Raw genomic sequence first — 14,472 nt, 5'->3', positions numbered from 1 at the left:
AGATATGTGCACCTCTCACTAATACTAGATCCAGAGGACGTCTCTAGCAGCATCCATATTTTCCCAAATGCAAGGTTACAATTGGTAGATTGCCAGCACCATCATGTAGAGTAATGCACATGCATTCTGTAATCACAACTCTTTGGCTTTTAAGTCTAGAGTGCATGATAAGTTTGACGTGTCTCTTATTTGACACCTGTTGCCTAAAACATTGGCTGTTCTGCCACTACATTCCAGTCCACTCTATATTGTATCAGTTTCTGCCAGTCTGGAAAAGAAAAGAACAATGTGAAACAGTTGGAAAGTTATTTGCCAATTAGATCTGTACTTAGAGTTTAGATTATCACCATCACGTGCACGGCCTCTTTGGCTCAGTAACTATTAAAGTAGCATTAACGTGACTGCTAAATAGAGAACTGTGGTTGAGGTTCACAGGGTTTGTACGTGAGTGGAAATGCAGTGGGAGAGGGAAGTCCCACAAGTTTGGAGTATGTGGGTCCTTCTCTTAAGGTATTGTTTATTTACATATTAAGAGCATTTAAATAGCATAGTGTTTGTCACACGGACAGTGAAATGCAGGAAATCACAACAATTCAAGACCGTAATACGGTTGACTAAATGAGTATGACCCAAACTGCCCTTCTAAATTCATTGAGAAGAGCAGTCAGAATTGTTGTGGAGGGGCTAGTTATTCCTGATATGTGTTGAGTGGGGAATTTGGAAGTCAGGAGTTCATCTTTTTTTGCTTGATGACTTTAGAAAATGTGTCTTAAGATTTGTCTTCCAGGAAAAAAATAATAGGACTAAAAAACGAACAGGTTTGCTATCATGTAAGGGGCTTTTGGGAATGTATATACAACAGTATAAATTACTTCCCTACCTGCATTACATAATAAGCATGAGTGCAAATGTTGATTCCGCTTGGAGATCTGCTGTTCACAACACTGGATTTTGCTCTAGACAGTCATTGAAATAGGACAAGCCCCATCCATCTCCCTGTATTGGAATTAAATATAACCAAGACTTACACACTGATAGTCCCTCCACAGGGGCTCAGACGAAGCAGATTACAACCCAAGTGTCTTGTAAATATATGTTAATGACACCATACAAGTTATAGATAGAAGCTACCTGGATGTCCAAACTAGAATCCTGAGTAGTCCTGAAAAAGAACCTGAACACTATGTTTCAAGGGTCAAAATGCATCAACAGATTTCTACTTAATGGTGGAAATTATTACCAGACACATACAAAATTACTGAAGCCTAACAAAAAGAGGGAAGAAAATAGACAACAAATTAGTGTATACACTGTGTTTCCTTGCATTCATATTCCAGCCTTTGAGTGCCAGACTCGAGAAATATAGCCGATGTCCATAAGACCTGTTTTGAATGGCCCAATGCTCTGAACCCTGTTCGCATTCCATTGTTTCTGTTAACATCGATGCCATCACATTTTTATATATGACTCCAATTTGAAAAATACTTATGTAAATTAAAACAAATATTTTTAATATATAATTAATACTTGTAGAAGACGTAATTAGCTAAACATCTTGCCAGAAGAACACGGTCATAAAGTCAAATACATGAGGAAAACATTTTTTCCCAGCATGTGTCCAATCATGGAACTTGTACTGTAGGAAAACATAAGTGTGGAGTATTGCAGATAGCCTGCCACACAAAGCTGGGTGTATTGTGCACCCCAAAGGGTGTCTTGTGGGATGGGTCAAGGTAGTAGGCAGACCCTGCTGATCTCCCACAAATGGATGTAGTCACCGATTGCACTGTCTGGCAGGGTGATTTCTAGCTCCCTACCAAAGGCAGCTCGGGGTGCATTATTAATAATACAGCTGTAGCCGTGTCCATGCAGTCTTTATTTTTTCGGTTACCCTACACCACTCCATCTTTGACGGAGATCTGATGGCTTCCTTGATGGTGGTTGGGGTCATGGGAACCACTGATGCAAGATAAGATGATATGTGTTGTAACTTTATTTCTTTGGCCCTTTAATGAAACCAGTGGCAGCGTGGGAGGTTGATTTTAGAAACACACGAGTGGTTTGGGAGAGGTCTAAAAAGATGTGAGCATCCATAGGGGCAGGAAACAATAATGGTCCTCAGTTGATCAAACTCGGACATGTGAAGGACCGAGACGGGCTCTGAGTGCAGGTGACAATCAGACACTAGCAGTAAACCCGTGATGCTCTGAGTCATTTTGCCGATTCCCTGCACTTTTGGGGGTCTCCCTGATTTTTGAAGCACCTGCTTCGGCTTGCCAGGTGGTGTCTGTAACAAAAAACAGATATATTTACACCACTTTGACATGAATAATGTTAAAGTACTTAAGATCTGTCTGCATGGCTGTAGATGCGCCCAGATTCCACACAAAAGACTTAAAACAGTGATAGAAATCATATTTTGGACTGCATGTGGTAATGCCTGAGCACATATATTTTTATAGCGCACTACATACTAATCCCTGGCACTGACGTGGCCTCTATGGAGCACCCTTTCCAAATCCTTCGGGTCGCCTCGGTTTGTATATGCTTTGGTTAAAAATAATGAAAGGGTTAAGGCTGCGTTTTCTGAGCTGTCTCCTAAGGTGAAAAGCACTGATTGAAAATGGTGCCGTCCTAACTCCAATTTCATTTCACGTAAAGACAATCCACTAAAAGACACATTTTGTATCGTAGATCACAGTTTATATGACACAAGGCAGTTAAATGTGCAGGGTATTGGTTTGGCCCCCTGACAAAGCCATCTTAATTTCTGCTTCAGGATTCAAGGACAACCTAGTGTTTAAGCAAACAAATTTGGTCGCCTAATAAGTTTTAGGAGTGAATTTATAATTTACAGCTTGTAAGAAAAATTCATTCTACATAAAAGTTAAATATGCAAACTATAGTTTAAACCTCAGCTGCTGGGCCACCTGCAGATCCCTGTTTAATAGCCAAGATTACAAAGAAGTGGCTTTAGGCCAGCAGCTGAGCACCGCTTTTGTACTCCGTCAACAGCCAGCTTGTTCTCATGCCTCAAAGTGAAACTGGCCTCCTGCTTCCTTGCTCTTGGCGCAATTTTTTACCGGCTTGTGGAACAAAGCAAATTACTCATTTAAAATTATTCTTTTAGTTTTTTTTCACTAAATGTGGATTTTACTCACTTTTGAAAGTAAGTCTGTATTGCTTCTTCATTGATCTGAGGGTGACCACCTTACTCCAGGTCAATGCTCACACAATCTTCAGTCTTGAACTTTTCGTCTTCTAATCATTGATTTCAGGTGTGTTCGTCTAATTTAGCTCAATGAAAGCAAAACAAGAGTACAACACTCAGATTATATTGTCACACAAAACTCCAGGTCTGGAAAGGGTGTCCTAATGACCTTGAAAGGTGATGGTCTCTCTAGTTGAACTGCAATTAGGCAGAATGGTTGAATTACATACACATTGAGTGCTCAGACTCTAGTTTGTCCTGCTTACTTACTGGACAGGCAAACAGCATTAGCATTGTGACTGCAAATGATCTTGAGAGGGGATTTAAAGTTCAGTTCTCAAGTCAATGACGGAGCTCATGCCTTAAGATTGTTTACAGACTGTGTTGGTCACCATTCAGTACCACGTGTACTCTACACCATGGACTACACAGTAATACTTTAGTATTGAGGAAGCCGATTTGTACCCTCATAAAGATCGGTGCCCAACAACTGGTATTTGTGATTCTAGTATTGATAGAGGTTCCATAGTACATGAACCAGATGCTCTGTCCAGTACTTAGAAGAATAAGAACCAATAACCTTGCAACGGGTCTGAGATGGTCCTCCTCAGCAAATAACAGAGGCTGCTGCTTTCCAATGCCACAAAGACAGGATTGCATTTTCAAAGGGAAAAAAAAAAGATGGTCCGATTGCAGTGACGTCACTTATAATAGCAATAATTATGTGCAGATTAGAGTGGATCTTTTATACAGTACTAGCCACAGAAGTGTCAATGTGCGGGCATGTTGTTCTAAAAGAACGTGGTGCTATTCATTTTATTGATATCGGAAGGATGCAAAACAGAGTTGTACTCCTAGATTTTGAACCCATGACCTATAAGATTTGATTAGTCTTCTGTGGAAGTTGTATTAACCAAATTGCCTGCTCTACCACCTCTCAGAAATGCAGTCTTTAGTCTTTAGTCTTAAAACGGATGCTATTCCAACTCAGGATTCCACCCAATCACCTTAACCAAGACCTTTAATAAAAGGAAGATTTATCATTCGGATGAAACCACTGGATTGGTCTTGCACGAATGAGACCTCCAGATGTTTTGACAGCTTATAATTTTACAGAAGCACTTCACTCAGGTGCTGATGATTCTTCGTCTTTTAGTTGGGTTTGTTTCTTTCTCACATCTCGGATGTTAAGTAGTGTTTCACACATGGCATGCCAGGCCTTATTGGCAAGATTTTTAGACGTCAATAGACGTAATACTCCTAAGCGATTTTTAAAAACGGCTTGAATATCTGTGGTCTAAATGCTCTTGACAAGACAAGCCCTGATTCTAGGGTTACTTTAGTGCGAAGAATGGCTGCTGTATTTGGTTTTTAGAAAACTCCCCTTCTGCACATGTTTTCTGCCACCTGCTGCAAAATGTCTTTTGTGTGTGGTTTGGGGTCCACATTATCAGTGAAACACTTCGATCTTCCGCCCGGTCAAGTCGGTCATTTGCCTGGTAACAGTTTCTCATCCCAGTTTATATTCTCTATTGCTGCCGCCCCCTTCCCCTGTGCACCTCTTCCTCCTTTTTTGGTAATTGAAAAATGTTCTCCATTTCACTCCTTTCACCCTACTATGTCCTCCTCTCTTCATAGCTTCAGCCACCCCCACGCACCTATGTTTATTTGGTTGATTTGTGTTTTTGACCATAATCCCGAAACCTTTTAACCACACCCCTTATCATTCTAAGGGGTGAAACCTGTGTCCGCCAAGACCTATATAACCTTGACACAGTTACAAGCAAGAAGAAAATCTCATGTGGTGCCTACAGGTGCATGGGTGAAGCCTATTCCTAATATGCTGATACATGGTAGAGTGAACCATACATAGGACCTTAAAAGATGCCATCTTGGATTGCCGGCCTGTGTAGCACTTCCAAATAGTAGCTATTTTGCAACCCCAAATAAAGGAAGTTTGCATAGTCTAGGCAATATCCTATTGTGGCAGCAATTGCAGATTTAAAAGTCTGAGAATATTCACCCTCTTGTTGTTTACTTTTCCCTTGTGCAGACTTCACTTTGAGCTTGGAATACACAGGTTAGGTAGTGGTGTGACTTTTCTTTCTAAAGAGCTGGAAATACGTCCATGCATAATAATCTTATTGGTTGTGACAGTGCATTTAAAAAAAAAAATTCCACTACTGTATTTCTGTGAGGATCTTAGTAAAGTAAAATAGTTTGGGGCTACCCCTAACGTCATTCAGCTGGACTAACCTATCTTTTATGCACTTAGGAGATCAGTTGCAATGCGGTTCCTTTGTCTCAAATTTATTTTCTTTACTTGTAGCATCCTATTAGATTACCTGTCTCCATGCAGTCAAATGTTGTCTTTTACTGGATAAAGTGTTTTTCATAACTTTTACTTCACTATGTAATTACCTACTTATGCAGTCATTTCATTTCAAGCCTAATGATTTTCATCATTTGCACTAATCTAATTTGAATATTAAAAACATTCTGCTGTGATTCTGTCATGCTTTAGCATCGAACCATTTTGCCTTGAATAGTTCTTTATTGACCTAAAGGCCAAAACTAACAGTTCCTGCATAAATGATAGAGTATATCTATATTTAGGGCTATGCTCCGTCTAAATTTTGGATTGATCGAATTCTGTCAGTCTGCTCCCCTATTAGAAGATAAGAATTAAAAAAAACTGAGTTTATGCAATTTTTGTAAGAGATTCGCATATTTTGGAAATCTTTGGGTTTGTCCTATAACGTCCTGTCCCAGATTTTAAGAACTATAACTGAAATGTTAAATATATTTCAAAATGTTAGGAATTTCAGCCCAGTTTATTGGAGTTGGAGCTGAAAGTTCACACTGAGTCGGGCTGTTTCCATGAAATTCATTTTTGTCACGAATCCCACTTCCCGATTTGGTGGAAATTTTGCTGTGCTTTATATTTATTATGAGTGCTAAATTCTACATATTGTGCCCTGAAACATGCTTTATTACTATGGAACTGTTTTTCTTTCCTAGAAAACGACCCAGGAGAGAACACAGTCTGAAAGATTATTATCTGTTAAAGAGTTTGAGTCCCGTAAGTATATATGTTAATTCATGTGATTTGTAAATGTAATAGAAATGCTGGCCTGTTAATACAGTGAAAATTTCCAGTAGTTGTGTTCTACTTGCTCATTAGAAGAACAATGTCAACATTTTTAAGGAATTAAAGTGATACAATTTTTGTATTTTAAAAGCTGCACTTTTTAAAGACCACCCCACCCAAGGGTTCTGGGTGGATTTGTAAAACATGTGGTGTTGAAGTTTCACTCCAGTTTTGGCAATGTTTTTGCATCAATCTCGATCACCACACAGAATGCCCATAATGTGTTTTCATTGTTTACTGAGCATGGAAGGGATTTTATATTTTTTTTAGCTGCTCTCTTTTGTAGCTGCTGTCAAGAGCTGAAAGTGGCCAATATCAAAATATAATGGTGGTTCATTGGTCGCAAACCATGACCATTGTTTTGACAACCCATTGGTATAATCTGTTAGATCTGTAAATCATTACAAACTCTACACAATATTGCATCTCCTCCTAATGATGCTTAAGATTCTAGGGAATCCTAGTTCACGATTCCACAAGGTATCATTAGTACAACACATTAAGGATGAGTTCATTGGCTTTTTATATTGCTTATTTGTTGTATCCTTGTTTTGCCTTAATTTAGTTTTATTCTCAACCACTGTTGCCTGTAATATTGAAGCCCTAAAGTATTGTTTATTTCGCCCACCTGTTTTTCGTTAGAGTGCCTGTTTCCTTAAGTGGAATAAGGGCCTCGTCTAATCTCATAATGCATTTTTAAATTAATCGTGTGGGCCTCTAGATTGTAAAGGCTGACTCCTACGTGGACTGGTTTACTGAACTAGATAAATATTTCTTTACAGTCGTCATAATGTTGATTCTTTCATGTGTCAACAAGGGACTGCAGCGTTGCCAAAGCGGATATTCACTGCTTCTGTTGTGTTTTGAGCCACTGAGTCCCTGCATGTGTTGCTTCCTTACTATTGTGTGGCATTGTACTAAGCCATGCAAACACAGTTTAGCAATGAGTAGACTGACACAATCCCACATATTTTACAATTTAGGTGTCCTTAATTCTCTTTCCAGGTGTCTTTTATAACATAGTCCCAGGCATGGCATGGCGACTTCAGGACTATTTAGAAACATTTGAGCCTTGTTGTAATTCGTAAGCATCCTTTTCCAGTTCAGCCCCTGTGTTCTTAAGATAAAAAAATCACACCCTGGTGTGCTTACTTCTTACCCTCAAGATTAGGGCGGTTGAGGACTTCCACACTTACAAGGCATTGCTTCGCAGGCTTCCAGTCACTTTGCTTATGTCAGTCTTTTTGACAAATGTGAGGAGCTGTTGGGACAACCTAACAACGTGAAAGGTAAGAATGTATGGGTTCTTCCAACCTGGGTGCTGGGTATTTAGTTTGAGGTGGAAATCTGGCTTGCAAAGACTCCTTGGCACTCAAGAGTTAGGTGGACAATCAGACCAGTATTAGCTCAACTGGGATATTATTTAAGGAGTGTGTAGAGTAGTATGACAGTCGTTGTGATGAAGATATAACATATATGGATAGTTGTTATTTGAAAAAGCAACCATTTTATAACCCCTTCAAACATGGTCACAGTAAAACATAAAATTAAGTAGTAGAAATCACATAGTAGAAACTGCCGACGTATTGATCAAAACAAAGTGTCTACATTGAGTTTCCAGATCGTTATCAAAACGTACTGTTCCTGATTACTTTGCTGGTGGTAAGCAAGTGTTCACAAACTATAGGAATCAGAGCCCTCCCTCATGGGAAACAATGGCCTATGTCATCCTCTGCGAGAAGAGCTGACCACCATAATACCATCAAAATTGAGAACTCCCAATATACGGTTCATGATTACCACTGTGATAGTAAAACGCTGCTCTCAATGCAAGGATAGCAATCCTCTCTCAAAATAACCTGTTGACTAATGTTAAGGAAGGGACTAATGTATGGGAGGGAATTCGAGCACACAATCCACCTATCAAGTCCTAGGTCTTGTACCATACTCTTAGTGATCGGGATAGTAAGTGGAATTATGATTAACACAGATAATATATACAATCTATGGAACCACTCAAGAAGACATTACCACATTAATTTATACCTTCTTGGTAAGTTAAAATCTGCTGTCCAGTCAGCAAATTTAAAAACTCTTTGGTTCTATCTCGCCTTGATGGTGGCAATACCATGCTAGCTGGCCTCCCCATCTTTTCTGTGGCACCTCCTTGAACCATCTTACACTCACTTTAAGAGACCTACACTAGCTGCTGCTAAAGGCCAGAATTGACTCTAAAGGCCATTCACCTTGGTTTGCTCTTCTACTTAAGAAGCAAACTCAGCATCACAGGAGGACAGCGAAACACCAGAAACACATTTATACTATTTTTGTACCCTCATAACACAAACATCAAAAACACTCAATCCAGTGTTCTCTTGTTAAGCTCCCAAAACCTTGAACAGTCTCCCTGAAAACCTCAGGTGCAATTCAAACGCCCTAAACTTCAATAGGGTTCTAAATCTAATCTATTCAGATTCAGTCTGACACCAAGTAATTTATGGGCTCATCAGCTAGTGTTGCTTGTTATTGTTCTGCTCTTCTCATAGTTTGAATTTACCATTCCACGTCCGTAATCTGAACCTGCATGTGCTGTTTGCTAGCTGTATGCCATTAGTTATTGTTTGTGAAAGACTGCACTACCTGTACAGTGAGGCCCATGATACATCAATCCCATAGTAAAATAAATAAAATAAGCGTCCAAGAAACATTTACCAGGGAAACCTCCTTTATCTCCCTTTGCCCTTTCGCTGTACCTTCACAGATGACCAGAAAGGATTTATCTTGCCAATGAAAAAGGTTGAGTGGGGTTCTCACCCTCTAGGAGAACATAGATGGACAATTGAGGACAGAAGGCACACCCAAGGATTGCCCAGGACCTATCAAGTTAGCCATATATCAGCACAGCCTGGCAGATCAGTGGACCCATCAGTGTATTTCAAGATGCTTCCTTCGGCGCCCAGGTCACTTGGGTGGGCCTGCACTCAGTTTTGTACAGGATGGAGACCACTGGTGGTTGGAAAAGGTCAGGGTAGAGGTGCTAACAAAAAGATGAAGAAGAATGTGTCTGCAGAATGAATAGGCTTTCGTGGCACTCATCACTCCTCTTGTCTACACTTACTGGGCTGATCTTTGGCTCTTCCTACAATCCCTTCTTGGAATGTGAGTCTGTGTGTATAGACAGCTTGGGCTGATTGGATGCATTTCTGCAGACACTGTCAGAACATATGTGGTCAAAAGAGAGGAGAAGGGGATCATACCATCCCATTTGAAGATCTGGCCAATTCCAAAAGTACTGACTTCAACCTAGTTATTATGTTTGTTAATACTTGTTACTTTTTACTTATTCATTATTCCAGATATGAAGGGCAAGTCATTCTTCCTCTGAAGTGCTGTATCTCATACCAAAGATTCTTATGATTTATTTCATTACTTGCAATGAGTCAAGTAATTAATTTTTGGTGATATAGTTTCATGACTGAAAAAGGGAGGGGTGGATGATTGTGCCTTCTAAACTCACCTGTGATGGTTATTGACATTTTTCTGTCAATGGACCATAGTGAAGCCTAATGCTATCTAAATGCATGCTAGTATCTTCGCAAATTTGAAAAGTTGACACGCCTTCATTTTTAGGTACCTGTAGTTTCTGAAGCGGGACTGGGTTGTTTTCTTGCCATTGGAATTTCTGTAGGTTTTCGCATATATTTTCCTAAACAAATTTGAGTGGTGGCAAAGGGGAATAATGAGAGATTAACTACAATAAGGGATGTTATCATTTTGTGGTATCTAAACGACCCCACCAATATAATGTAAGGGGGCCCATTTCTTGAGTGCAGTCATAATGCTTTCTGTCACACATTTGAGGGTATAGTCTAGTGCTTCATCGAGGTGTACTGTATTTAACAACAGTGCAATTGTAAAATCTTTATTGCTGTTTAATAGTTCCCTTTTGTTGGTTTGTCCTTCCCATTATCATTTCCTTTTTTACTTAGTGGCAATTTAGAACATTGACAAATTGTCCCTCAAAGAGCGATCAGAGGAGAATTTAAAGACAGGAGCAATAAAATGGTCTTCTCGCAATTATTGGTGTATCTCAATTTATCTCCAGGTACTTAATTGAAAGTTCCAGCTCAAACCAAAGTGGCAAATGTCATTGTTTATATAAATGAATAGCATTTTTTTGGTTTGTTTACCAGACACCAGAGTGCAGACATGGATGTCATTTAGTGTTGGTTGATTCATATTCATGGGACTCAAGAGTAGCAGGAGCATGTCATTGGCATTTATCCACTATTTCACTTCATGGTCATTAACGGTAGTGCCACGCAGGCCTGTTTTGTCTGATTTGTTTCCTGTAGTGTCTCTACAGCGAACATTAAGAGAATTGGTGATAACAAGCTTCTTTGTTAGGTTCATCTACTCATTATTAAGTAGTGAGGCAAGATCTGTCTACTAAGATGTGGACCTTCCTGGTGACATATTCGTGTTATGATTTTAGAAGGAAGATGTACAAGAGTACAGCTTGCAATAGAAACGACCATTCAAGTCTGTCAAAGGCATTTTCTGCATCCAAGGCTGCTACACACCACTTTTTCTGTTTGTTAAGTGAGGCAAATTCATTGCAGAAAAATCTGATATTGGATGACACAAGGCGATTCCGCTTATCTAGTTTTGTGTCAACATTTGTGAATGAGTTTGGTCAATCTTTTTTTATTTTATTTTTATGTGTGCCTTTCTTGGGGATTATGGTAATAATGGCTTCAGGCAGATAGCTCTGTGTCCCATCTGAGTATACAGAAATAAGACCAGGAAATTACTCTGAACTTCACATGAAGTTGTGAAAGACCATTTGAAATATGTTTCCTGCACTGGGGAAGTCTACTGCCAGGTTGAATCTTAGCATTGTTCTGTCATGTCTGATGCTCGGATAGGGTCTTCACACTGATAGCTTATTGCTACGTGAAGCTTCTTTCATGCATAGAGGTAAATCCTGATTGTCAGTACATTGACCAGGGCTAGAGGCAAGTTGTTGAACCTATGAAAATTTGAACCATTCGCCATTTAATTTTAAATCAAGGTGGTACTCTGAACTCGCCCAACTTTAATCTCTAAGATGTAACATGATTTTCAAGTAAATTAGACGTATCTCCAGGTCTCTTTCTTCTGCACCCCCAGAGTACCTCAGCTGAGAAACTGGTACGCAATGTGGATGTCAATCACACTTTTTTCTGTCAGTCAGCAAACTGTATATTTGAATCAGCTTATTATTAGAAACAGTGGCTTTGACAACAGAAAGCTTCTTTAAAAACCCACAACTACAGATGAATTACTCATGCATATCCTGTAGCTCTTCCTTTAACAGGAAATCCCTAACTCCCTAACTTCATATGTCCATGCACATCCCTCTAGTGCCAAGACAATATTGGTGACATTCTCTTGGTATTTTCTATCTGGGAGGCATGCAGAGTGGGTTCATGTACCACACTATATGGATTCTGCAATGTACTGTGCTCTAGATGCTTCATCCAAAAGTAGTATGCAGTTTGGACAGGAAGTCTTACTTGAGTCACCCTCTGCCCATTGCTTCCTTTCACCTCCTCCTGTTCTTCTGATGTCTCGCTCTAGAAGCTATATCATGGTTGGGCATAGATGAGGGCAAGCCAGGATGACTGGGAATGTTAAAGTTACTTTTATAGCATCTCCATTACTCCTAGCCTTGAAGCCATTTCCTGCTCCAAATTCCTCGACCTAACTCTCTCCTTTTGGCAAATCCATTTGTATTTACTTCATTTATAAAGCACAATCAATTCTAGAAATGAATCTGCTTGAAAGCACTGAACACAATGAAACAGTCCAATGTAATACAACAACTCAAATTTTACAACAGAATCCAAAGGTAAAATGGTGACTAACATGATAAGTAATCAAACAGATAAAATAGGTAAATTTAATGTAATCAGGCCCTGGTGATATTCGCCGTCACCACGAATGGCGTACAAAATAATTTCTAAACTTAAATTTAAAACATCAAACATTCAGCAGTCAGGTGTTCAACGGAAAGTGGATTACATAACAAATTTCCCCCAACTTCAATTTATCTCCCACCCATTTTGTTTCAATGCTACTTGGAAATGGCAAGTTTTGTGTCCAATGCCCTCTGTGGCTTGTAAAACTGAAAATAGTTTGCCAGCTAGCCCAGGCCTTGCATGAACACATTTTCAGATCACACTGATGGGGACCTTTTTATTTACATATGCAGGCAGTCACTTGCAGGACTGGCCAAGCAGAACTCTGCATTGTCTACTTTAAAACTAATTTGAGATGCATTTTTGGGTCCTACCAGTAGGTGGCATGGCATTCACAGGTGAGACTAGCAGCAAGCCCTTGACTTAAGAGTATACGAGCTACCGTGAAGGTAAGTTTATCCTCCTCTCCCACCAACAGGACACATGTTTCTCTGACCTTAGACTTCTCAAATGCAGCTTAGTTGTTACCATGGGCACCCTGGGGAGTTGATATGTCTCAAGATAAAAAAACATTCTACAGATAGACTTTGTGAGGCTAAAAAAAGACTTTCTGGCTCTGAAGGAAGGGCTTTCTATTGGTCAAAGAAAGAGGTTTCTAATTTATACTAGAACTCTTTGCTGGAATGTCGTGTATGAGCAAGCAAAGAGGACCAATGCATTGCTGCTTCCAAACACATATTTAGATATACAGTTCTGGGTTCTAAAGTGGCCGGTAAACCCCTCCTTCCCTGCACTCACATAATGGGCATTCAGAACATTTAAGCAGGCAGACTCAGCAGATTGTTGTACACCACACAGGAGTCTGCGTGGCACAGACAGTTCAGGCCCATCAAGAATCCTGGTTTACTAATTGATGCATCTTTAATAAACAGATTCCTATAAACGTTGTACACCTTCTGGCCAGTCCCCTGATGCCCAAGTAAATAAATATAATCTATCGTAGCTCTACCTGTCAAAAGAGTGGCATGGCCCACTAGATTCTAATTCTAGGATTTACACCTAGTTGAAGACCTTCCTTTTGCTGTTTCAGGGGTCTAAATTGTCGCACCCCTGCCCTTGAGTGATGAGCTTGGTCACACTGTTTCTAATATAACATAATGCCGAAGCACCCATAGAAGTCCAGTGAACCAATAGTATGACCAATAAAGAAGTGTTGCAGTCTCAGTCGTGTTGGTTTTTGATTTATTCTTTTCACAGTCATTCACATTTTTGTGTGTAAAATCCATTACAGACAGATAGCCGACACATGTTTCGTCATCTATACTGCTATCAAGGCTGCAAGAAGATATATGGGGTATCTTACACAAATGTAACAATGACATAGGGATAAGAAAAGTAACTGATTAAGTCACCATCACCAGCTAGCATAAGAAGAACACCTTTGAAGTTCTGAAGAATGTCTAATTAAAAGCCTAATGCGTATGAAGAAAGCCCAAAACAGATTGTGACTAGTAGACTGGCCATGCTAAGTTCTTAGAGAGTGCTCTAGAATCGTGCCAGTTTATATAATGAAACAAAAAAATGATGAAACAGGGAGAATATCGTGGATGACAGTAACAAGAGATTTCAAAGACTAAAGAAGAGGAAAAGAAAATCGCAATACAAACAGAATCTCTTGTCGTGAGTGGCTAATGGATGTTTAGCTAGCAATAAGAGGATTAGAAATATGCTAGAAAGGAGAAACTGTACCTGAAGTCTACAACTAGTGCTAATATCCTAAGTTTAAAAGGCAATAGCATAGTCATTCACTGAAATATAAAGAAATAACAATATTTCATTGTGAAGTGGAATAGGGCTTAAACTATCATGGGGTTTTAAAAGAGGAACTGATCACCTAGATAATACAGGTATAAGGGCAAAGAATGGAAACAAACATTTGCAATGCAGTGGGTCTTGCGTTTGCTTGAAGTAGAGCTAATAACGTTATAAATTCCTAACTGGACTTTTCTTGCCACACAAACTGAAAATAAAAAGTAAAACAGTTAACATAAGTGAGCTGATTCAAATGGCCACCGTGAGCGCAAAGAGAAAGACAAAAGGAAAAGGAAGTTTGCTCGCAATCAAAGTTATCGGCAAAAGTGCAATTA

General features: G+C 39.5%; 1 protein-coding gene across 1 annotated transcript in view; it reads left to right on the top strand.

Moving 5' to 3' along the window:
• SMYD2 (SET and MYND domain containing 2) overlaps window positions 1–14,472 on the top strand; it is a 203,154-nt gene that overhangs the window by 96,081 nt on the left and 92,601 nt on the right. The window contains exon 4 of the mRNA XM_069233900.1: window positions 6,233–6,293. Within this exon, the coding sequence (XP_069090001.1) occupies window positions 6,233–6,293 (61 nt within the window). The remainder of the gene's footprint in view (window positions 1–6,232; window positions 6,294–14,472) is intronic.

Source organism: Pleurodeles waltl, chromosome 5, assembly GCF_031143425.1.
Source record: "Pleurodeles waltl isolate 20211129_DDA chromosome 5, aPleWal1.hap1.20221129, whole genome shotgun sequence".
Lineage (NCBI taxonomy): Eukaryota > Metazoa > Chordata > Amphibia > Caudata > Salamandridae > Pleurodeles > Pleurodeles waltl.
Note: the sequence above shows the minus strand (reverse complement) of the source record. Positions and strands in the feature narration are given on the sequence as shown.